Source organism: Macaca fascicularis, chromosome 8, assembly GCF_037993035.2.
Source record: "Macaca fascicularis isolate 582-1 chromosome 8, T2T-MFA8v1.1".
NCBI classification, from domain to species: Eukaryota; Metazoa; Chordata; class Mammalia; order Primates; family Cercopithecidae; genus Macaca; species Macaca fascicularis.
The window spans coordinates 26,564,228-26,589,705 of record NC_088382.1 but is presented as its reverse complement, the minus strand read 5'-3'; the positions used below and the strand labels follow the sequence as shown (position 1 = coordinate 26,589,705).

The 25,478-nt window shown below is 47.2% G+C and overlaps 2 protein-coding genes across 3 annotated transcripts in view; one reads left to right on the top strand and one right to left on the bottom strand.

The window, feature by feature from the left end:
- Positions 1-2,867: 2,867 nt before the first annotated feature.
- Positions 2,868-22,520, bottom strand: LOC135964695 (uncharacterized). Of its 2 annotated transcripts, XR_012417157.1 has the most exons (3): positions 21,402-22,520; positions 18,714-18,840; positions 2,868-6,930 (listed from the first exon to the last, which is right to left on the bottom strand). XR_012417157.1 is itself a non-coding variant. In XM_065518996.1 (2 exons), exon 1 carries the CDS (start codon positions 22,229-22,231, stop codon positions 21,440-21,442), a length of 792 nt encoding a protein of 263 aa, XP_065375068.1. In that variant the 5' UTR covers positions 22,232-22,520; the 3' UTR covers positions 18,549-18,840; positions 21,402-21,439. The 2 variants fall into 2 exon arrangements, 1 of the variants encoding a protein (XP_065375068.1); XM_065518996.1 differs by lacking the exon at positions 2,868-6,930 and having other exon boundaries at positions 18,549-18,840.
- The window catches only part of LOXL2 (lysyl oxidase like 2), a 98,742-nt gene continuing 94,644 nt past the window's right edge, over positions 21,381-25,478 (top strand). Inside the window, exon 1 of the mRNA XM_005562843.4 lies at positions 21,381-21,547. The gene's annotated coding sequence lies outside the window, so the exon portion shown is untranslated. The remainder of the gene's footprint in view (positions 21,548-25,478) is intronic.

Here is a 25,478-nt window from a genome sequence, read left to right as displayed (position 1 = left end):
TCTAAAGGACCAGATAATAAATATTTTAGCTTTGCAGGCCACATGACTTACCTCACTGCTTCTGTAGTATGAAATGAGCTAGAATACGCACGTGAATACCGATTCCACTGTAACCTGCACGGACCTAGGGGGACTGAACAAAGCAAGGCGAACGCGGGAATAAAAGACGAGACAAAAGAGTATATTTTGAAGCAGGGGCCAGGGGGTACCTTGCCTCTAGTGGACAAGGGCCCTGAGCTTTACACAGCCCTCCTTATTTATTCGGCAAAAGAGATAGTGAGAAGTGGGGGTGGAAGAAGGGGTCAGCTGCTCAGTCCAGAGTAGGCTTGCAAGACTGCATTCCTCAAACAACAGGCTAAATGTCGCAGTAGACAGCCTCGGCGCCAGGGAGTGATTCCAGCAAACCTTCTGTCGGCAGGAACAGTCGTGAGTTTTGCTCACATCCTGCATTCATGATAAACAGTTTGCTGTTTGATCATATAGCTTCCGGTGGAATGCTGGTTGGTCACATCCCATGGGCCTTCGGCTACCTGCATATCCCCCTTTCTGTTTATGAATTAATTGAAAGAATGTAAGACCAGGCTGGGCAGCTCTCATTCTCTGATTGGCAGTCCATCCGATTTTACAGACTATAAACAGATGACAGAGACAAAGCAACATTATTCCAAGAACCACATATAAGATGTAAATGTGGTGCCTTAGGTAGGTCCAAGGGTTGAGGCTCTCCAGGCCTTGCTGGAATTCGGTCTAGTCTTCAAAAGAAGGCAGAAATTCTTGAGTTTACCTATTAAAATCAAGAATTTTGTAATTCACCAATATCAAAGGTGATGTTGGATGTGAAAGCTCCCTGCAAATGGGCTTTCACAAGGCCCCAAGGCCCCATGGATACTCACTTTGGTTATATTCCAAGTTGGTTACACAAATATGAGTGTGATTAAAATGACAACGCAATTGCTGCTGCAACTGCAAGCTTTGTACTTGTTCCCCTAACCATAGAACCGTGGATTTTAATATTGCCACTTCAGTTTGTAACTCAGTGTTAATTTTATTCTGAATTAGCCATGCTTAGTTGGCTATGCCTGTCCAGTTCTCCACGTACTGAGCTGTTTGGATAGAATTATGAAAAGCTACAGGAGATATCACAACAGAAGTTAATAGCGTGACCAAGGAAACAGTAGCAAAAATGATCATGCTTAAGGTTCTATGGACACAATGAGTAAGTTGAGTTAGAAGAAGTTTCACAAAATGCAAAGCAGGTGTGGCAGCCCAAGACTTGGACAGATTAATGGGAATCCATAGCCCAGGGATGAGACCTAAAATAATCAAAGTAGAGATATTATGTGTTGGCAATGTGCTATGATCAATGCAGCGATATAACTGGCAAGACTTACAGGTCAATTGGGTATTGTTTACCTGGAGCCGGTCCTTCTTAGCTGCCAAAACGACATAAGGATTAAAAACACAAACTGTAAATTGAGTGATGATAATCTTTACAAACGTAATCTTAGTGTGTCGTGACTCCAGTTGGCCTTCTCTCCACCTTTGCACTGAGGCTCCAGCTGACTCATGGGCTCGTACCAGAGGGACCAGGTCCATGGTTGGCCACCCTGAGTTCCTCCAGTTTCCCATTCCATGGCCGCACGCACCTTGAGGGCACCCACACGGTTTGTCCATCTCATGCAAAAACACAAGCATACCCTCGTCCCCATGTTAGTAAATCCACCAGACCTTTCCATTGTCCTTCTTCCAGGAATTTCCATAACACTTTTGGATAAACCTTCTTCTTTTCCTCTAACACTTACCAATGTCTTTCTGCTGGAGTCTTACCTTCCGTACCAGGAGTCAGAAAATTTAAAGTAAATAAGACTAAATGTAGTTTTGATTGAGGTGGTAGTTGGCCTCCTATACCCCCTTTTTGTTTTTTCAACATGCATTGTAATGTTTGATGTGCCCGCTTTATAATGCCTTGTCCTCTAGGATTATAAAGAATTCCTGTCTTACGGGTTATAGCCCAAAGCTGTAAGAAATTTTGAAAAGCATGACTAGTATCAGCAAGTCCATCGTCAGTTTTTAATTGTTTAGGTATCCCCATATGAGCAAATGATGACAGACAATGTCACCGTACATGACCAGCTGTCTCACCTGTTTGGCATGTAGCATGCAGCACATGAGAATAAGTGTCTATGGTCACATGAACATAGCTAAGCTTACCAAAGGTTGCTACGTGTGTAACATCCATTTGCCAGATTTCATTTGGAGCCAAACCTCATGAGTTACAGTCTTCTACAGGTGTGGTTCAAGGGACATGCTGGCAAGTAGGACAAGCTTGTATTATAGCCCTAGGTTGGCTATGAGATAAATGGAACATGCAAGTAAGGGCGGAAGTATTTTGGTGCAGAAGTGCATGAGACGCTTGAGCTTGCTGAAACACAGAACTAATCAGTTTGTCTGCTTTCTCATTACCTAGAGATAGGGGCCCAGGAAGTTGTGTGTGGGAGCGAATATGAGAAATATGAAAAGGAGCTGCATGAGAACAAATAACTTGTTGAAGTCTTAAAAATAAATTAAGCGGCCAGGCACAGTGGCTAACGCCTGTAATCCCAGCACTTTGGGAGGCCGAGGCAGGCAGATCATGCGGTCAGGAGATCGAGACCATCCTGGCTAACATGGTGAAACCCCGTCTTACTGAAAATACAAAAAATTAGCCAGGCATGGTGGCAGGTGCCTGTAGTCCCAGCTACTCGGGAGGCTGAGGCAGAAGGCTGGCATGAACCCAGGAGGCGGAGCTTGCAGTGAGCCAAGATCACGCCACTGCACTGACAGAGCAAGACTCCATCTCAAAAATAAATAAATTAATTAAACAGTTCTGGGTCTAGTGTACTTTTAATTGTAGCAGTTTCTATGCGACTGGCTACATTTACAACATAAGCTGAATTAGACAATGTTGCCAGAATCTGAGGCTGTGACCTGTAAAACCTGAATGACTGCAATCAGCTCTGAGCATTGAGCTGAAACACCGGAGGTATCTAGCTTCCCCTGTGTTAGAGGCACAACTGTGAGAGCATAAGTGTCTGCTGTTGAGGCCACCCAGTTCGTGGTGCTCTGTCATGAGGGCCCTAGGAGGTGAATATACTTCCTAAGAGCAGAGGACACTTGAGCTCAATAGGGAAGGCTGTGGAGCTTTCAGAGGGGACTGTGCAGGAAAATGTGGTGGGCAGCAGTAACATCACGAAGGCAGGGCCCACAATGTGGAAAAACACAGACACAGTTGTTCAGGCTGGAAGTCAAGTTGAGGAGTCTGCAGGGCCACGCTCCCTCTGAGACCCTGTAGAATCCTTCCTTGCCCCTTGCTGGTTTCTGGCGGTGACCAGCAATCCTCAATGGTCCTTGGCCTGCAGCTGTGTCACTTTCATCTCTGTCTCAGTCTTCACGTGGCATTTTCCTCTTCTTATAAGGACACCTGTCATATTGGATTGGGACTTGCCCTGATGACTTCATCTTAACTTGACTGCATTTGCAAAGAGGTCACATTCAACAAGGTCACATTCAGAGTTTCAAACAAGGTCACATTCAGAGCTCCCAGAGTTAGGACTTCAACATATCTTTTGGGGGAACACACATCAACCCCCAACCGGAAGTCTTGCTTGACTGAGTTCAGGTCCTTCTCTCTGCTCACATGGCATCTTTTTACCAAATTTGTCATTGGAAGTGTCCGTTTGTATACTTGTCACCCTGCCCTCTGTCCCACCTCCAAGACTATGAGCTTTCCTTTCTTTTCTTTAGAGGCAGAGTCTTGCTCTGTCACCTAGGCTGGAGTGCAGTGATGCGATCATAGCTCACTGCAGCCTCAAACTCCCGGCTCAATCAGTTCTCCCGCCTAGGCCTCTCAAGTGGCTGGGACTACAGGTGCATGCCACCACACCCAGCTAATTTTTTCAGTTTTTGTAAAGACAGGGTCTCACTATGTTGCCCAGGCTGGTCTCTAACTCCTGGGCTCAAGCAGTTCTCCCACCTTGGCCTCTCAAAGCACAGAGATTACAGGAGTGAGCCACCGTGCCCAGCCTTCTGAGTTTTTTAGGAACAGGGACCCCATGTCAATTTTTATTTCTGCATCCCCATGGCCCAGCGCCCTGACTCATTTGTAGTAAGTGTCTGATGAAAGGGGCTTGCACTCAGAAAGCCCTGGCTGTGGCCTGGAGTCGGAAGGCCCAGCCAAGCCCTGCCTCTGTCACTTCGAATGTGGCCTTCGGCAAACCGTGTCACTTCTCTGGACTTCAGTTTCCAATCCTATAAAATGTGAGTAAAAACTCCTGTCATGCCTCCCTCACAGAGAGGTCAAGGGGCTCCAAGATGATGTGTGTGATGAAAGCCCTTCGGAGCCGCTGTCTGTAAAACAGAGAAAGTTGTGACATTCATTCTTTTCCAGCCCAGGACTTTATCTCCTGCTCCATCTTTCCTGACTCAGGCCTCAACTGCAGCCTCCGTCATCCCATCTGGAAGGTTTGCCTCAGAGCCCAGCCAAGGTCTGGGCAGGCCTGGGCATCCCCTGATTGGAGTTGGAGGTCGCCTGCTGCCGGTGGAGAAACAATGTCACCACCCAGTGGCTGCCCAACCCAGTTCAGTTCCAACCTGAACTGCCCTTCTGAAAAGACAATGTGACCTTTGCAGCATGATCACTGCCAAAAGTAGTCATTTTATAGCAGAAATCCAGAGATACTGGGTAAACTCTGCAAAGTGGAAGAGACAAAAATGTGAAGCTTTCTACCACCTCTCACTGCAGCTCCACTGTTGGAGGGACCACAGGGATGGGGTAATGGAACCAATTCGTTCCCCTGGATAGGAGTTCCCCTGGATAGTAGTTCCCCTGGATAGTAGTTCCCCTGGATAGTAGTTCCCCTGGTTGTCTACATCCAGGGCTCTTCCTCTGGTGTTTGTCTACTCTGGGTGTTTACACCCTGCCAGAGCAGAGGCTGGCTTAAGATCTGTGGGCGGGCAGATCCCAGGGTCCCTCACTCTCACACAAGCAGGTTTTAGCCCATGCTGGTGAGGCGTGAATGACAGACTGGAGAGGAATTCACTTCAAGTCAGTGGTTTGGGATGGCAGGGCTGTTCATTTCCTGTGGCTGCCATAAAAAGGTACCACAAACGTGGATGGCTTAAAACAACAGAAACTGATTCTCTCACAGTTCCGGAGGCTAGAAGTCCAAAATCAAGGAGCCTGTAAGGCCATGCTCCCTCCTTAGGCTCTAGCGTGGAATCCTTCCTTGCCTCTTGCAAGTCCCTGGTTGCTGCCAGTGATCCCTGGCGCTCCTTGGCTGCGGCAGCATCACTCGAATCTCTGCCTCTGTTGTCGCATAGCCATCTCTGTGTGTCTCCACTGTGGCTTCACATCTCCCTCTCTTCCTAAGCAGCAGCGTTGGATTTTGACTCAGTGACCACCTGAGCAGGTGCCTGTAATCCCAGCTACTCGGAAGGCTGAGGCGGGAGAATCGCTCGAACCCAGGAGGAGGAGGTTTCAGTGAGCCAAGATCACACCGCTGCACTCCAGCCTGGCAATAGAGTGAGACTCCATCTCAAAAAAGAAAAAAAAAAAAAAGAAATGAAATGAAATGAAACAAAATATGGAGTCTTATGCAGTTGCACTATCTTTGATCCTCTTGTAGATTTCCAAGAAGAAACAATTTCCACTTTACCTGGGCAAGCTGGTGAGGTCCCATGATGCCACAAGACAGAGCAGAACTCCTAAGGGCAGCGGATATCACTGGTCCCTGGATCCTTCTCCAGAGGTAATAATGGTGTGAGATTCTGTCCATAGGCATCCTGGGAGAGCAGCTGGTCTGTTGGGGGTTTCAAGATAGCCACAGAGAAAATCAACCCAACAACAGGACAAAGCATGATAGACAGTCGCAGTCCTGGGCTTTGTTCTGGATTTCACAGGCTCTTAGTATGACTGGGCTGGAGGAGACCTTCGATCTGTGCAACCTCCTTGGTCTACTGATGAGGAAATGGATGTGTGGGGCAGCAAGAAGGACACTGCGTCACCAAGGAATGTCTGGCCTAAACGAATCACTTCAGGTGCCTGCAGCCACACCGGAAATGGGGCCCTTTTGGTCTGTCCTTCACAGCTTCTCGTTCCCCTTCTTCTGGCCAATTAGAGAATTGCATTTCCTAGCCATCATGACAGGCTCGGGGATACTCAAGCAGGGCCGGCTCTAGGTGCCCCTGGGATCGATGGGGATGCTGGAAAGAGAGGTGCTCTTTCAGTTGGATTTGCTGGGCTGGGATCATGTTAAGTTGGAACTTCCAAGAGCTATCTTCCCTAGACTCATGAAGAAGTTTTTTTGCTGGAAGAGAAATGAAACCAACCCAGAGGGAAGCAGAATTGATAAAATATTCATGCCCCTGAGGCTGTGCACCAGGCAGCCCTGTCTAGCCACATCATCTGAGTCCCTGGATCCATGCTTAAGTCAGTCCACCCTGGGCCTTCCCCACTTCAGGAGTTCCTTTGGCACTCAGGGAGCTCACGTTGGTGAATTTATGATGCCCACTCGCAACTGAAAACAATGATGACTACAGAGGTCTCCCTGTGATGCAGTCCCGACACTAACTTCCCAGAGTCAGGCCACACTTCACAGGTGAAGGGCACAGTCTCTCTCAAGACTGCCCCCTCTTCAGACATCAGCTGCAGGCTCAGGGGTTCCCAGGCCACCTGCAAGGAGCTGATCAGAGAATTGGACATGATCTGATTAGTATTTTAAAAGAATTACTTGTCTGTGGTCTTGAAAATCAACTGTTTAGGCCAAGGTAGCAGCAACACAATCAGTTGGGGCTACTGCAGTCATCCAAATGGGGGATGATGAGCCAGAAGGTGAGGAGTGGCTGAATTCTGGAGATCCTTTGAAGGCAGAGCCAACAGGATGTGTAACAGATCTGAAGAATTAAAAGTAAGAGAGTCAAACAGCAGGAAAAAATGCCTTCCCCTTCAGGAGAAGTGGACTGGGGCAGGATAAGGAGCATAGATTTGGACATCACACAGTGAAACGTCTCTTGGACACCCAGTGGTGAGGTTAAGCACAGAGTTGGATACAGGAGTCTGGAGGTTTTGGAGAGGCCCTGGTTGGAGACATGCATTTGGGAATTGGTAGCGTTTAGGAAGTATTTAGAGCCAGTAACCTGGATAAGATCACCCAGCCCTGGGCCCTGGAGCCCTGGACATTAAGAAGTCATGGAGAGAAAAGCAAGGAATTCATCACCATTTTAAAAAGGAGAGTTTACCTTCAGGGCAGGGAGGGAATTTTGGGAAGGAGCATGTGGGTTGTGAGGATGTTTTTGGGGTGCCAGTAATATTCTAGTTCTTGAGCTGGTTGGTAATTGTGTGGATATTCGCTGGATATTAGTCCATGATGCTCATATTTATGACTTATGAACTTTTGTGTATGTAGGTTATAGTTCATCATTTTAAAAGCTGAGAGAGACCAGGTGCAGTGGCTCATGCCTGTAATCCCAGCACTTTGGGAGGCCAATGCTGGTGGATCACCTGAGGTCAGGAGTTTGAGACCAGCCTGGCCAACATGATAAAACCCCATCTCTACTAAAAATACAAAAATTAGCCCAGGCATAGTGGCACATGCCTGTAATCCTAGCTACTCAGGAGGCTGAGGCAGGAGAATCGAGAATCAATTAAACCTGGGAGGCAGAGGTTGCAGTGAGCCAAGATTGCACCATTGCACTCCAGCCTGGCCAACAAGAGAAAAACTCCGTCTCAAAAAAAAAAAAAAAAAAAAAAAAAAAAATGCTGACAGAGAGAAAGAGAGAGGAAATGGAAGAATGGGAATGACCAGAAATGATTTACGTTGAGACACAGGAACCTGCATTTTTATTTTTTAATTTAATTTCGTATTTTTAAAAATGGCTTGGGGATCCTTTAAGGGAAAACAAATCCAATTACCAACATGGAAGGTGTGTGGAAGAAAGGGAAACCATGTTCAAAGACTGATGCTGTATTGGATTGAGGATCCTAGCAACAAAGGGCTGGTCTCCTAGCAACAAAGGAAGGCTGAGGATGGGCCTCTGACTAGACCCAGGGCTGACTGCTGATTCTCCTTGGGTTGCTCCTCTCTTAATAATCACATGTAATAATGATGGAACAATTTTCTCTTGTTAGAGAACATTCACATTTAATTTATTTGGCTTCCTTAACAGCTTTGTGAGATGTGTAGGGGATCTAAAATTATATCTCAATCTACGAAAAAGAACACCAAGATTCAGGGAAAATAGGACAATGCCATTTCTACAGTGAGGAGGAGGCTTTGTTATCTAAGTCAATGCCCCATTTCCTGAGGGGAAATCTAAGACTGGAATCCAAGTTGTCTGATGTCCCTGGAGTTCTCCCCAATGATAAGGCCTGGTCAGTCTGGAAGAAGTGACTCCAGCTGCTCCTGACATATCACCAGCTCTAAAAAATGAGACTCAAAGGGCAAATAAGGTCTTAGTTTTATTTTTAACACAGTTTGACCCAGTGGACCCCCTGAAAGGGTCTTGGTAACTCCCAGTGGTCCCCAACCACACTTTGAAAACAACCGCTGGCCCAGAGCAGGGAGGTAAACTGTGGAGGGGGTGAACAGAGAAGGAAAGTCCCCAGGGTCCCAGTGTTGGCCACAGCCAGCTGTGGCTGGAAGGCTGGGAAGGGAACACCACTCATGTGTTTGTCTCAGTCAGCTCAGTTGCTATGACAAAACACCAGACTGGGTGGCGTCAACAACAGACATTTCTCATGGTTCTGGAGGCTGGGAAGTTCAAGGTCAAGATGCTGGCCAATTTGGTTCCTGGTTCATAGACCCGTCTTTTCACCGGATCTTTCCTGGCAAAGAGAAAGATTGATTCCTCTCTCTGCCTCTTCATAGAAAGCCACTAATAAAATCCCAAGAGCCCTTCCTCATGACCTCATCTAACCCTAATTACCTCCCCAAGGCCTCATGTACAAATAACATCACATTGGGAGTTACCACTTTAATGTGAATTTTGGAGGGACATAATTCAGTCCAGAGACGTGTTCATCCTGTTTTGGTGCTAATGCTATTGAGGTTTGGGGGCTAATTTTCCTGAACCATGGCTTCCTCTGAACATCTCATCCTCTGCCCACCATGGGTACCTCCTGGAGGTGCAGGGGGCTGGCGGGCAGAGCAGAATTTGCACCTTTCTTACCTCCCCTGTGATGTAGACCTGGGTCTGGACTCACAGGAGGCTCATAAATACCAGTGACTGGAACAGAGCAGTCAGGCTATGTCCTCAGCCAACCCTGAGCGCCCTAAGCAGGCACCTCATATGCTTTCTGGGAGACCAGTGAGGCGGTGCTGGGCTGCAGCCCGGAGTGTGGACCTTGCCAAGCGCCAGCCCATCTCTCTGCAGAAAAGCTCCCATTTTTGTCTGGTGCTCCCCCTTCCCTGTTTCAGCTGCATCTTTGAGACAAGGTGGTCAGAGCTGGCAGAAATCAGGTGTCTGGGAATGAGATTTGAATCAGCGTTTTTTCCCCTCTGCATGACTGTGCTAAGTGAAAATCTCCCTCCTCTCCCAGCAGGAGACTCTCCATGTGGAGGGGGCAAAAGGGAAGTTAGGGGAAGCAGCAAAATGAGAATATTGGCCCAGCTTGTCTTCAGAATCTGCCACCCCATGTTCCGAGCATAGTTCAAATTGCCAGGGTCCGTCCACTGTAGCCCTACCCTACCCGCCCTATTCCCAGATGTCCTGGGGCTCCTGCAGGAGGAGGGATTAAACTGGCCTCCCTGGTCCGTGACTCTCTCATGTCACCCAGTTCCTACTCCAGTCTGGAATGCTTTGCTCTTCTTTCCAAGTCATTCCTCCTCTCACCTCAATTTCCTCCTCCTGCACATGGGCGCCCCCTCCAGACTCCATGCAGCCCCCACCACCATCTCCAATCCCTCAGATCCCTGCTTGCTGCAGGATGCCAGGCATTTGCAATGCATCTCACATTGCTTTTTCTTGTTATTGAATATGAGATCATCTCTCTCAAATCAGAATATAAGAAACCCCTTGAAGACTACATCAAGTGTTATTCATTCCTAGTACCCTCCCTTCCTTCCGAATGTTGTCCTTCTCTCTCCTCCTCCCACTCCATTAAACACACACACACACACACTCTCACAGACAGGAAGGTACGATGGCATTCTAGATGCTTAGTGGAAAATGATTTGGAGAATGGAAAGACAAGCCACGAACTGGGAGAAAATTTTGCAAAACACATATCTGAGAAAAGACTTGAGTCCAAAATATATAAAGAACTCTTAAAAGTCAACACCCAGTTTTAAAAAATGAACAAAAATACAAAAAATAGCCAGGCGTGGTGGTGGGCACCTGTAATCCCAGCTACTCAGGAGGCCGAGGCAGAAAATCGCTTGAACCTGGGAGGCAGAGGTTGCAGTGAGCCACGCTCACACCACTGCACTCCAGCCTGGGTGACAGAGGGAGACTGCGTCTCAAAACAAAAAAAAAAAGAGGGGGCAAAAGATCTGAGCAGATACCTCACCAAAGATGTACAGATGGCAGACACAGACATGAAAAGATTCTCCACATCATATGTTATCAGAATTGCAAATTAAAACAACGAGACACCACTAGGCATCTGTTAGAATGGCTAATTCTAATAGATGGCTAAAATCCAGAACACTGACACCACCAAATGCTGACAAAGATGTAGAGTAACAGCAACTCTCATTCACTGCTGGTCAGAATGCAAAACGGTACAGTCATTTCTGAAGACAGTTTAGCAGTTTCTTTCTTTTCTTTCTCTTTCTTTTTTTTTTTTTTTTTTTTTTTGATATGGAGTCTGGCTCTGTCGCCCAGGCTAGAGTGCAGTGGCGCGATCTCGGCTCACTGCAAGCTCCGCCTCCCGGGTTCACGCCATTCTCCTGCCTCAGCCTCCCCAGTAGCTGGGACTACAGGCACCTGCCACCATGCCTGGCTAATTTTTTGTATTTTTAGTAGAGACGGGGTTTCACCATGTTAGCCAGGATGGTCTCGATCTCCTGACCTCGTGATCCGCCCACCTCAGCCTCCCAAAGTGCTACGATTCCAGGCGTGAGCCACTGTGCCGGGCCAGTTTGACAAAATTAAACATACTTTTACAATAAGATCCAACAACTGTTGTTTGTACTCCTTGAAATGTGCCCACAGGAGTTGAAAGCTTAAGTCCACACAAAAACTTATACATAAATATTTATAATAGCTTCATTCGTAATAGCTCAAACTCAGAAACAACCAAAATGTCTTTTAACACATGAATGGATGAATAAACTGTGGTACATCCCAACAATGGAATATTATTCAGCAATTTGAAGAATGAGGTATCGGCCGGGCATAGTGGCTTATGCCTGTAATCTGAGGCGGATGGATCATTTGAGGTCAGGAGTTCAAGACCAGTGTGGCCAACATGGTGAAACCCTGCTTCCACTAAAAATACAAAAATTAGCAGGGCATGGGGGTGAGCGCCTGTTATCCCAGTACTCATGAGGCTGAGGCAGGAGAATCACTTGAACCCAGGAGGCAGAGTTTGCAGTGAGCCGAGATCGTGCTACTGCTCTTGAGACTCTGTCTCAAAAAAAAAGAAAATAAAAAGAAAAAGAAAAGAAAAAGAAAAATGAGCTATCAGCCCATAAGCAGGCGTGGGATCTTAGATGTATATTACTAAGTGAGACCGGTTGCAGTGGCTTGCTCCTGTAATCACAGCACTTCGGAAGGCTGAGGTGGGAGGATCACTTATAAGAGGCCAGGAGTTTGGAACCAGCCTGGGCAATATAGTGAGACTCTGTCTCTAAAAATAAATAAATAAGTATGTATATTATTAAGTGAAAGAGACCCCTCTTGGAAAGTCTACATACTGTATGACTCCAACTATGGGACACTCTGGAGTTGGCAAAACTATGGAGACAGTGAAAAGATCCATGGTTGCCAGGGGTTATGGGGAAGGAAGGGTAAAAAGGTGGAACACAGGGAATTTTTAACGCAGTGAAATCATTCTTCACGGTGCTGCAATGATGCATGATGCATGATGCTGCAAATGAAAATCTCACAAATTTTCATTTGTGAAAATCCATCAAATGTACAACACAAAGAATGAGCCCTAATGTAAACTGTGGACTTCAGTTAATAATCATGTGTCCATATTGGCTCATCAGTTGTGATAAATGTACCACCGAAATGCAAGATGAAAATAGTAAGGGAAACTCACTGTGTATGGGAGGCATATGGCAGCTCTCTACATTTTCTGTTTATTTTTTTCTGTAAATCTAAAACTAGTCTTAACATTTTTAAAGAATTATAACTAGAAAAAAGCTGTCAATTTGAAGCGAGTCTGTGTCTAACAAGTCACGTCCATGTAAATGTTTAAAACTGAGTGGCACTTGCTGTCTGCCAGGCATTGGGCTCTGAGCACTTCACATGCATACATTCATTTCAGCCTTGCAAGAATCCTATGAGGTCCCTGCCTATTTTACAGGTGAGAAAACTGAGGCCCAGTGAGGTTAAATAACTTGATCAGTTATGGTTAGTAAGTAGTGGAGCTGAGATTCAAACCCAGGCAGTGTTGCTCTAGCTACTGTGCTCTATTACCCCTCATTACTCTTCCCCAAACTTTTCATTTTATTTTATTTCATTTATTTATTTAGAGATGGGATCTTGCTGTGTTGCCCAGGTTGGAGTGCAATGACATCATCATAGTTCACTGCAGTCTTGACCTCCTGAGATCAAGCTATCCTGCTATCTCAGCCTTCCAAAGTGCTGGGATTACAGGCATGAGCCTTCAAGTCTGGCCCAAACTTTTCATTTTGAAAAAGGATAGAAGAGGGGCCCCCAAGGGACTAATTTTTAAAATCAACTTTATTATGGAGTAATTTACCTAAAGTCACCCATTTTAAGTGTTCAGTTTCATGAGTTTGAGACAAACACCTATGCTAATATAAACACCACCACAACCAAGGAATAGGCCATTTCCATCACCACAGAAAGCTCCCTCATGCTCCTTCCCAGGCCACTCCCACCCCACCTCCAGCCTCAGGCCGCCAGTGATCTGCTTTCAGTCCTTGCCATTTAGTTTTGACTTTTTTTTTTTTTTTTGAGACGGAGTCTCGCTCTGTCACCCAGGCTGGAGCGCAGTGGCCGGATCTCAGCTCACCGCAAGCTCCGCCTCCCGGGTTTACACCATTCCCCTGCCTCAGCCTCCTGAGTAGCTGGGACTACAGGCACCTGCCATCTTGCCTGGCTAGTTTTCTGCATTTTTTAGTAGAGACAGGGTTTCACCGTGTTAGCCAGGATGGTCTCGATCTCCTGACCTTGTGATCCGCCCGTCTCAGCCTCCCAAAGTGCTGGGATTACAGGCTTGAGCCACCACACCCAGCCGACTTTTCTAGAGTTTTCTAGAGTTATGAGTGGATCATACAGTATGTCACCCTTTTGTAGCTGGCTTTTTTTGTGCGTGTCAGAGCTAGGGTAGGCATCCTGATATGTTTGAAATTCCACCATACTGCTTGCTGTGGTTTGAATGTGTATGCCAGAGTTTATGTGTTGGGAACTTAACCCCCAATGCATCAGAGTTGGGAGTTGGGGTCTAATAAGAGGGGACTAGGTCGTGACAGCTCTGCCCTCATGAATGAATTAATGTTATTTCAAGAGTGGGCTTTTTATAAAGGGGACTCTGGCCCCCTCTTGCTCTCTTGTTTGCTCTCCCTTCCTAGTGCCATGCCCTTGGACTTCCCAGCCTCCAGAACCTGGAGTCAAATATATTTCTGTTCATTTTAAATTATCAAGTCTGTGCTATTCTGTTATAGCAACAGAAAATGGACTAAAACACTGTTGCATGTATTGGTAGTTCACTCAAAGGAACTAATTTCTGATTGCAAGATTTCAGATATGGTAATCCCCAGGAGAGGAAAGCACACTTTTTATTATTATTGTTATGAATAGGACCTTCCCAGGCTGCTTGAGTTGTTCTGATCCTGGTCCCACTTCAAAGCAGGGGAGGCTGAGTGATGTCACGCTGAACTGGGCCCCAAATGGGCTCCAAGCACAAGAAGTTGTTGGAGGGACTGAGTCACTCCCAGCCCAAGCGAGTGATGGAAAGGGCAGGTTAGTTGTGGAACCTGGTCTCATGGAAGGGTTCTCCCTCCCAGACTGAATTTCCTTCTTTGCTGAATACAGAGGACTGCCCTGCATGGCTTTCTTCATTAGAGAAAGCTATGAGAAGCTTTGAGCTCCTCCAAGTAAACTGTTTCGTACTCTCAAACAGGCTGTTAATGATGATGATTAATAATAAATTAAGCAAAAGAAGGCCAGGTGCGGTGGTGGCTCATGCCTGTAATCCCAGCACTTTGGGAGGCCGAGGCAGGTGGATCACTTGAGGTCAGGAGTTCGAGACCAGCCTGACCAACATGGTGAAACCCCATGTCTACTAAAAATACAAAAATAAATAAATAAATAAATAAATAAATAAATAATTAGCCAGGCGTAGTGGCGCACGCCTGTAATCCCAGCTACTCAGGAAGCTGAGGCAGGGGAATCACTTGAACCCGGGGTGGAGGTTGCAGTGAGCCAAGATTGTGCCACTGTACTCCAGCCTGGGCAACAAGAGTGAAACTCCATCTCAAAAAGTATATATAATAATAATAATAATAATAATAATAAATTAAGCAAAAGGAAAGGAAAGGATGAAGGTAGCATGCTGTGGTTGACAGAATAATTTTACATCCTAGAAAATAGATTAAATGAAATTACACTTTTCAATGTAAAAACGTTGTGTTTCCTAGGAAAAAGGCAGATGTGTCCTAACCGCTCCTGACTGCACACATACGCAATTTACAATTGTGCTTTCTGAGCAGATTTGGAGCTCTCCTGGGGCTTAGCTGACCTGGGTCTGGGTCTGGTCTCAGCACTCCTGCTAAACCCTCCTAGGGAAGGTGCTCGGGTTGACAGCTCTCTGGGCCTCGGCTTCCATGTCTGTAAACAAGATGCTTGGAGCACAAGTTCTCAAGTTACCTGGTGGCTCTTTATATTTTTAACCCTTTAAATCTTCAGATTTTTAGGGTTTTAACCCCATTGGTATAGCTTGGCCCTGAAGAGAGCAAGCGCACATTGCTGTGTGACAGACAGACCACTAAGGGGCGCTGCTTCCTCAGAGGAGGCGGGAGTTCGCTGCCTCCTCCCCATTCTCTCTGAAGAAATGTCCACACTCATCAAAAGTGGTTGTGATAAAATGTTGAGGTTTGGAATGATGAGAAACACGGAAGCCAAATCATAGGACCTGATAGATATGTGGCCAACATAGGAACAGTGGAATATGTGATCTTTGTGACCATCCCCTCCCCAAGGCCAGATCGAACACCAACCCCTTGGCATACACTGACGTGAATTGCTTAATGATAGGAGGAAATACATTCTGAAAAATTTGTCATTAGGCGATTTTGTCTTTGTGCAAACATCACAGAGTGTACTTACGCAACCCTAGGGGGTACAGCTTACTACACTCCTAGGGTATATGGGATAGCCAGTTGCTCCTACGATACAGAGTTGTATAGCATATTCAGACTGTTCTGAATACCGCAGGCATTTGTAACACAGTGGTAAGTATTTGCGTATCTAAACATCGCTAAACATAGAAAAGATACAGTTAAAAAAAAAAAAAAAAAAGATAAAGCCGGGCGCAGTGGCTCATGCCTGTAATCCCAGCACTTTGGGAGGCCGAGGCAGGCAGGTCATGAGGTCAGGGATCGAGACCATCCTGGCCAATACGGTGAAACTTTGTCTCTACTGAAAATACTAAAAATTAGCCGGGTGTGGTGGTGGGCGCCTGTGGTCCCAGCTACTCCGGAGGCTGAGGCAGGAGAATGGCGTGAACCCAGGAGGCAGAGCTTGCAGCGAGCTGAGATCGCGTCAGTGCACTCCAACCTGGGCGACCGAGCCAGACTCCGTCTCAAAATAAAAAAGATAGACCGGTTTAGGGAGGGCATTTACCATGAAGGAAGCTTGCAGGACTGGAAGCTGCTTTGGCTGAGTCAGGCAGTGCGTGGTGAGTGAATGTACACTGTTCTCTACTGTGGGCTTTATAGACACCGCACACTTAGGCTACACTCAATGTATACACAAGATTTCTTTTTTCAACGATAAATTAGCCTGAGCTTACTGTAACTCTTTTACTTTCTAAATGGCTTTTAAGACATTTTTTGACTCTTGTTAATAACGCTTAGCTTAAAACACACTTTGTACAGCTGTTCCAAATTGTTTTCTTGTATTCTGTAAGCTTTTTTCTATTTTTGAAATTATTTATTTTTGTCTGTGTTGTAAACTTCTTTGTTAAAAACTAAGACACAAACATGCATATTAGCCTAGGCCCACACAGGGTCATGATCATCAATGTCAGTCCTCCACCTCCACATTTTGGCCCACTGGAAAGGTCTTCAGGGGCGTTAACAGACATGGAGCTGTCATCTCCTAGGATAACAATGCCTTCTTCTGGGTACTTCTTGAAGGACCTGACTGAGGATGTTTTACAGTTAGGCTTTTTTTTTTTTTTTTTTTGAGAGGGAGTCTTGCTTTGTCACCCAGGCTGGAGTGCAGTGGTGTGATCTCGGCTCACTACAACCTCCACCTCCCGGGTTCAAGTGATTCTCCTACCTCAGCCTCCCGAGTAACTGGGATTACAGGCACCCGCCACCATGCCCAGGCTAATTTTTATATTTTTTTTTAGTAGAGACAGGGTTTCACCATGTTGGCCAGTCTGGTCTCTAACTCCCCACCACAGGTCATCCGCCCACCTTGGCCTCCCAAAGTGCTGGGATAACAGGCATGAGCCACTACACCTAGACAGTTTTTTTAAAAATAAGTAAAAGTGCACCCTAAAATAACAATTAAAAGTATAATATAGTAAACATATAAGCCAGCACCACAGTGATTTATTATTATCAATTATTATGTACTGTACATAGTGACATGTGCTAGACTGTCATATGACTGGCAGCCTGTAGGTTGTTTACACCAGCATCACTACAAACACATGAATAATTTCTTGCACTACAATGTCACAACAGCTATGGTGTCAATAGCAGAGATAAATTTTTCAGCTCCATTATAACATTATGAGACCACCAAGTGATACGGGACAGCCGTCATATACCTGGACTATCTCGACTGAAATGTCATTATGCGTGACTATATTTCCAAATCACTTTCCCACACGGCTGGATCAGTGTTTGTTTGATTGGTTAGTTGAATGGTTTCCCCATTTAATTTAATAAATACACCACAAAGAACTCTTCTTCAGTTCTGTAAATTTAACTACTCGTTTCTGCATTTTTATTCATCTAAGTAATCATTACTAATACCTACTAAAATCACTCCGACTTTCCCACTTCATCAGACGGGCCTTCCCTAGCCACCCCCACTGGACTAGCACCTGAGCCTCCTTCACCTTCTGTCCTCCTCACCAGCTTTAGTTTTCTCTGTAGCACTCCGTCACCACCCGACTCCCACATTTCCTCATTTCTGTGTCTTTGTGTCTTGTCGGTCTCCTACCCTGGCATATAAGCAGCATGAAGACACAGACCGTCTACAGCGTTCGCTGGGCCTCCCTAGAGCCTCAGCCTGTGCCTACTGGGACATGCTATGCTTCTTTCAATCTAAGTCTGCCCAGACTGGTAGGAGAGTGATTTGGTAAGAGAGTGCAAAAGCCAAGGGAAAAAAAAAAGAAAAAATAGCCTCTAGCCTTTGACTCAGTAATCACATTCTGGGAATGGATCCTAATGCAGTAATTCACATGAGCCCTGGGGATGGGATGGGCTGGAGGTGTTGCCTTCCCTCTCCCTGTGTGGGGTCTGAAGCCCTGAGGGACAAGGAGTCACTGTGCCCTCCTCCAAGATACCCTCCTCACAACGCAACATTTATTGTACAAGTACCATACCAGGGACTGTTCTGAGCCCATTCAGTCCTTTCACTCCTATGGAGCTGTTTTTTTCTTTCTTTTTTTTTTTTAAACAGGTATCACTTTGTCACCCAGGCTGGAGGGCCGTGGCATGATCTCAGCTCAAATGCAGCCTTGACTTCCTGGGCTCAAGCAATCCTTCTGCCCCAGCCCCCCAAGTAGCTAGGACTACAAGCCCACACCACCATGCCTGGCTAATTTTTATATTTTTTGTAGAGACAGGGTTTTGCCATGTTGCCCAGGCTGGTCTCAAACTCCTGGACTCAGGCAACCCGCCCACCTTGGCCCCCCACAGTGCTGAGATTACAAGCGCGAGCACCCCACCCAACCTCTTAGGAGCATTTTGAGTGAGGCGCTTCGTACAGATGAAGCATGTGAAGGAAAAGGGAGTTCACATCAGTGAACTCCATCAGTGGAGCCAAGATTTGAACCCAGGTCCCCTGACTGCACAAGCATGCCCTGAACTCATTGTACGACTCTGCCTCTGCAGCAGTGCAGGACCTGAGTGGTGGAGGTGGCAGGGTGGGAGGCGTATCCAGACATACAGACATAAGGTACACCGCCATAATTTTGTTTCATCTGGGACAAGAGTCTACTGCTGTCCTGAAGTAGTCTCCTAGGTTTACATTTCAGTTCAACAAAAGTGCACCATTAAACCACTCAGTGCAAGCTTCAAACACTTTACTCATTTTCTCTTGGAAGTGAGGACATGGTGAGGCAGAGGTGTACTTACTGAGGCCTCCAGTGTGGGCCACTAATAATCGCTGGAGGAGTCAAGCTCCTTTTGGTTCTCCTGGCTAGGTCATTTACCGGCTCTGTGACGCTGGGAAAATCACTTCTCTGGGCCTGGGCTTTTTCATCTGTAACAATTAGCAGAAACCACGCTGTACCCAATCAATAAATATTACTTTCAAAGGATAATTGTCATGGTGTAATTTACACTAGCAAAAAGCTGTAAACAACTGAATATCCAATAATGGAGAAATGACTCCATTGCACAATAATTTCAGACCAGAACTGTCTAAAACCATTAAAAATTACATTGAAAAATGAACACAAAATGTTATGGTAAAAAAAAAAAAAAATCAGAGGCCAGGTGCAGTGGCTCACGTCTGTAACCCCAGCACTTTGGGAGGCAGAGGTGGGTGGATCACTTGAAACCAGGAGTTCGAGGCCAGCCCGGCCAGCATGGTGAAACCTTGTCTTTACTAAAAATACAAAAATTAGGCACGCATGGTAGTGCATGCCTGTAATCCCAGCTACTCGGGAGGCTGAGACAGACATGAGAATCGCCTGAACCTGGGAGGCGGAGGTTGCAGTGAGCCAAGATTGCGCCACTAAACTCCAGCTTGGGAGTCAGAGCTAGACTCTGTCTCCAAAAAAAAAAAAAAAAACTCAGGCATAACTACAATTTGGTTGAACAAATATTCTGAAGGAAATACCCAAACAGTAGCGTATTTATGGGTGATAAGACACCAGAGTGACAATTTCTTCCTTATATTTTTACATCTTTTCTGAATATTTCAAAAGAAGTTTGCTTTTCTTTGTAACAGACAAAGATTATTTACAAAGTTGGTCTCCTTTCATTTTCTACCTTATTGGTGAATGCTTTAGCAGGAGGGCGTAGGACTAGAAGTGGAAGGATGGGAGATGGGGAAAGCGGAAAGCCCAGTTTCACTAGCGTTTATTGAGCATCTGGTATATCCAGGCACTGTGTAGGGTGTGACAGCTGAGTGAAAGCTCAATAACCAGGCATTACTGTACAGAGAAGACAAGGGAATGTCATGTTCAAAGGCCCTGGGGTGTGAAATAGAAGGCTTATAGGAGCACAGAAAGTAAGGCCCAGGGGGAGAGGTGAGATGGGGTTCAGAGATGGGCAGGCTGGAAATGCCCCAGAGGCCCTGTCAGCTTAATCAAGGGATTCAGATTACATTTTGAGGACCCTGGAGCCACGGAGGATTTATTTTTTAATTTTTTATTTATTTTTTTTTTTTTGAGATGGAGTCTTGCTCACCGCCCAGGCTGGAGTGCAGTGGCGCGATCTCGGCTCACTGCAAGCTCCGCCTCCCGGGTTCACGCCATTCTCCTGTCTCAGCCTCCCGAGTAGCTGGGACTACAGGCTGAAATTTTATTTGGTGTATTAAGTTCTATACAATTTTATCACCTGTGTGGTTTTCTGTATCTCAAGATACTGAACAATTCCACCACCACAAAGATCCCTCCCCCTGCCTTTGATAACTACACCCCCTTCCTCTGACTCTTTCTTTCCTTCTACTGCCCACCAGAGCCAGGGACTAATCAGTGGGGAGGGTAAGTAGGAGGCAACGGGAGAGCCTGGGAGAGCTCACAGGGGTCAAGGTTTGGGGCCTGCCTGGTTAGCTATGACCATGGGAATGTCCAGGTGAAAGTCCCTCTGGGGCCAATGGATTTAAATATCCGTGGCTTAGGAGAGAAGCCTGGGCTGGAGGTGAGATTTGGGAGGGTCTTGTCTAGTCAGGGGGTGGAGTAAGAGAGGACTGAGAAAGGAGCTGCCTTTCAGGTGACAGTCCGCTTCGGCACAGGGGTCCCTTGTTTTGCAGTTAGCTGCCTCCTTGGGCCTGGCAAAGCCCTGGTGTTGCTTAAGGAGCCCTCTCTGTGCAGAGGGCTCTCCCAGCATGCCCATCCCCCACCCAGGAGTCTCAGAGCCAGGCACAGGAGGTCCTTCTGCACAATGGCCCCCCGTTAGCTGTATCCTGTTCAGTCCCCAAGCACAGGGCTTGTTAATCCCAGCCCTGCCATTCCAGGAAGGACTCCAGAGGTCACGGAATCCAAAGCGTTGAATTTACAAAGAAGAAAATTAGTCCTCGGAGGAGAGGCTTGGCCAAGCCCATAGATGTGATCTGCTGGCCGAAAGGGGGCTGTTTGTTTACTCGTTCAGGATCGGTTTTCCCCCTACAGGAAAAGGGAGGTGAAACCCAGGCGAGATGGATGCAAGTTTCTCAACACTTTAATTCGGCAGCTTTAATTGAGCGTGTACTATGTGCCAGGGAGGGCCAGGGTTTTCGGGATAGGAGGTGAACAAGGCACGGGCCCTAAGGCTGCTGGATAAGGGCATCGAAGGGTTAAATTCTGGGAGCGCTGCGTGGGGGAAGGGGTAGAGGAATCTCCCGAGGAAAGGCCCCCTTCCCGGCTTCTCAGGCTCCGGAAACCCGGGCGCGAGGAGCCTGGGAAGGGCTGCCCCGCAGGCCTTGGCCTCCCCCGCGGAGCTCCCTCTGGCGCTGGGAGGGGCCGCTCTCGAATTACAACAAAAGAGGCTGGAGGCCGGGCCTTCAGCGGCAGCCGCCTTCGGGGAAGGAGGTGGGTCCGGGGAGGGGTTTGCCATCCTCCTCTGGTTAAAAGTAAGGGGGAAAAGAGTAAACGCGCGACTCCTGCGCGCGGCTACCTGCAGTTGGTGCTTGCTTTCTCCAGCCATCGAAGACCTCAGCCGCTTCCTCTGCTGGGGAAAGGGGCTCCGTGGCGGCTGAAGCAGAGGGAGACCACCGTGGAGAGCGCGGTCCCAGCCGGGCCACTGCGGATCCCTGAAACCAAGTAAGAGCGCTTCCCGCGCCACCCCCTCCCCGAAGCGGTTCGCGAGAAAGCGGGAGCGTCCCTGTGGGGTCTCCAGGCTTCGCCCTGCGCGGGGCTGCCTCTCGAAAGTGCCTGGCGGTTCCCGAAGACTTCTTGTGGGGAGCAATGAGAGGACGTGCAGGCTAAAGGGTCCTCCTGCGGCCCCGGGCGGCCCCGCCCAGCTCCACCTCGTCTGGGCCGGGTGCGGCGCGGCTGCTGGCGCGCCCGGGGAGTGAGGCGCTGGATCCCTTGATCGTCCCGAGAGCCCGTAGTCAGGCGGGACACAGCCAGTCGAGTCTCGGTGCGTGTTGGGCGTCTTGGAGAGTGAAGCGTGGCTCCAGGGACAGCGTCTTCCGAGTTCTGGCTTTGAGGAGTTGGGCACGCGGGGCGACGGGGCGTGGGACAGTGGGTGCCCTCGGGGCTGTGGTTTTGGGGATGTAGAGCGTGCTGGGCTGGGACGGAGTAGGGGCGGGAACACGGGGGCTGCGCCCGGGAGCTGTAGCGCCCACTACCTGAACCCGGTTCAACCCCCAGCCTGCCCGAAAGGCTGTTGGGAGCGCGGGAGCGCCCTGAGTCCTGCGGGAGCAGAGGCGCGCTCGGCACGCCAGGTATGCACTCCCAAGTCTCCCTGGCTCTCCGGGGACCAGGGACCCTTTCCCGCCTCATACCGAGAAGCCCTGGAGTTGGAAAGAACGGGCACGAGCGAACCCACGGCTACAGCTGATCCTAATCTTGCGCCGTTGGTTCCGCGGTCCCCAGTGCCTACAACTTTTACGCAGGAGCTTTGCCCACCGCGTCGCTTCTCACCAACCCAGATCTGGAAGCCTTCCAGGTATAGCTGCCTGCCTGAAGTGTCCCAGGAATCAGCGCTGGAATAGAGATGATTGGGAGAAACAAGCGAGGTTCCCTCCTCTTCGTGCCCGGGCTAAGACCCATCAAAAAACTGCAGGAGTGCGGGGCGGAGCTAGGGTGAGAGGAAGAGAACACCGCAGAACTCGGCGAGGGAGGGGGCTGAACTACTCTATATGGTTAGGAAACTCCAAGCCCTGATGAGGGGGGAGATGTGCATGACAGAAACATGCTCCAAGTTAGTTTCGTCCCTAAGATCTTGAAACTGCGGAGATCTCAAAACCAGTACTTTTTTTTTTTTTTTTTACTCCCAGAGGAAGAAAAACGATGAGACTCAGGGCCACTGGGTTAGTCAGTGTGGGGACTGAAACCGTACCTCTTACTCCAGGTCCCTCCCCTACACCACCGCTAGCCTGTCTGTCCTGGAACCCCAAAACACCATTTGTCATCTTTGGTGGAATGAATTAGTTATTGATGGTGTATCGTGTACTTAATGGTCAGGGGTGGGGTTTAGGATGGAAGAGGAAGAGTTCATTTCCCTGGGCAGCTCCCAGGTAAGTGACTGACTCACTGCATCCTAACTTGACTAAATTTTTAATCTCTCTCCTCACCTTTGTCCCATTCCTCTTCCTGGTCCCTAACATCTGCCCTGGAATGGCCATCAGACCCATGACAAAATGCATGCGCCTCATGGGTCCCTGGTGGCTACCAGTGCTCTCCCCAAGAAAATTGAGTCACTAATCTGTGTGTGTGTGTATATGTGTGTGTGTGTGCGCGGGCACGTTTGTGTATGCATGTGTGCACGTGTATGTGTGCGCACATGTATGTGTGTGCGTGTGTGCCCACACGTGTGTTTGTGTATATATGGGCACTGGTGCGTGTTTATGTGCACACATGGGTGTATATGTGTGTGCAGGTGTGTGTATGTGCATGTGTGTGCTTATGTGTTCCTGTGTGCACACTTGTATGCGTATTTGTGTGCATGTTTGTGTGCATGTTTGCATGTGTGTGTGTGCGCACGTGTGTATTCCTGTGTGTATGTTTGCATGTTTATGTGTGTGCATATGCATTCCTGTATGCATGTGTGTGCACACCTGTATGTGTGTGTATGTGTATTGGTGTTTGTGTGCATGTTTGCATAGGTATGAGTTTGCATGCGTGTGTGCACTTGTGTGTATGAGTGCATATGTATGCATGTGTGTGTATGTATATGTGTGTGCATGCACGTGCATTTGCTTCCCTGTAAGTTTGTGTTAGAAAGTGACTTAGTCTAAGGTCACTTCGGCATTGAGTGACAAAATTGAGTATGAAACTCAGGTCTGAAAAGGAAACATGTACTTGACATCACACATTGGCTGACATTTTAAGCATCACAGATAGGAGATTCTGCAAAGATGCTTCTATTTATTTTCTTTCCAACTGGGCTCCTTGCCTGGCCTCTCCTGGCCTCTTCCCAAGTCCTTGTCCTTTGACCTCTAGATGGCCAGTGTGGAAGGGCTTTGTGAAGGAAACAGATTTTCTGTGCTCTGGACATGACCATCAGCGAAGGTGTTGAGTCCCAGAAAACACTACATTGTTTACTTTTTATTCGAAAAAAATTTCAAGTATGCAGAAAGGTAGAGAGAAGGGTGTAATGATGCCTCATAAGCTTCTTACTGAGTTTCAACAGCGATTTTGCCACATGTATGTCATCTGTCCCTTTCTCTGTCATTGAAGTAGTTTAAAGCAAATCCCATACATCATGTCATTTCGTTGCTACGTATTTTAGTGTGATTTCTAAAGATATTAAATAACTATGATGTTATCTTTAGACCTAAGAAAACTAAAAAAAAAAACTATTTGGTATCATCTAATGCCAGCTAGCAGTCTATATTTAAACATTTCCCAATTTTCCCCAAAATGTCTTTTTTTATAGTCGATCTGAGTTCTGTTGATTTGTGTAACTTGTTACATTCCTATTGTATGTTATTCCTTTCAAAGCACTTTTCTATCCACGATGTCATTTGATTCTCACAAGGTCCCACTAAAGAGTTAGGTGGGTATTTTCAAATTCATTTCTCAGCTGAGGAAATGGGTAAACAGATAAGCTGTCCAGAGGGCACAGCTGGTGACCCAGGGAGCCAGGGTCTAACCCAGCCTCCCCAGCCTCCTCATGGCTGGGCTTTGGTGGTTCTGGTTCTCCAGGTTACTCATGGACTCTCAGCTGCTCTCTGAAGAGTTCTTCTTGGCTCAGGCTTCATCCTGGACTTATCACTTCCTATACACCTGCTGTCAGAAATCCCTGTGTAAATATTTAGTAATTGGACATTTGGTGCTTGAGATAAATGAACTGCGAAGTCAGGAAGCCAGGGTTTGTTTCCTAGCTCATTGCAAAACTGTAAGAGCTCAGAGCTGCCCTTTCTGAACTGGAGAGCAGTATACTTCCTCATTATTTGACTCCAAGGTATAAAAATAGGATGAGTGAATTGACTGTTGCTGGGATTCCTGGAAGAAACAAAGGCCCCAGAAAGAAATCTGGTAGAGGACAATCTCCCTTCTTTGAGCGTCACCTGAGTACTCTGACAGCTGGTACCTTCATGCTGAAGCCCTCAAATCCTATGACAGAGAAGTGGGGGTATGTAGGCTTCCCATTGAAATCGTTAGTTTATGCACAACTTTATTCTGCATTTGACCAATGAAGATATGTAACACCTGATATGGCTTGGCTGTGTCCCCACCCAAATCTCATCTTGAATTGTAGCTGCCATAATTCCCATGTGTTGTAGGAAGGACCCGATGAAAGGTATTGAATCATGGGGATAGATCTTTCCCCAGTTGTTCCTGTGGTAGTGAGTAAATCTCATGAGATATGATGGTTTTATAAATAGGAGTCCCCCTGCACATGCTCTCTTGCCTGCCACCGTGTAAGATGTGCCTTTGCTCTTCCTTTGTCCTCTGCCATGATTGTGAGGCCTCCCCAGCCATGTGGCATTGTGAGTCCATTAAACCTCCTTCCTTTACAAAGTACCCAGTCTCAGGTATGTCTTTATTAGCAGCATGAGAACAGACTAATACAACACCAGAG

Excerpts from the sequence above, each read along its gene's own strand:
- LOC135964695 (XM_065518996.1), bottom strand. The coding sequence starts at position 22,231 with ATGAGGCGGGAAAGGGTCCCTGGTCCCCGGAGAGCCAGGGAGACTTGG.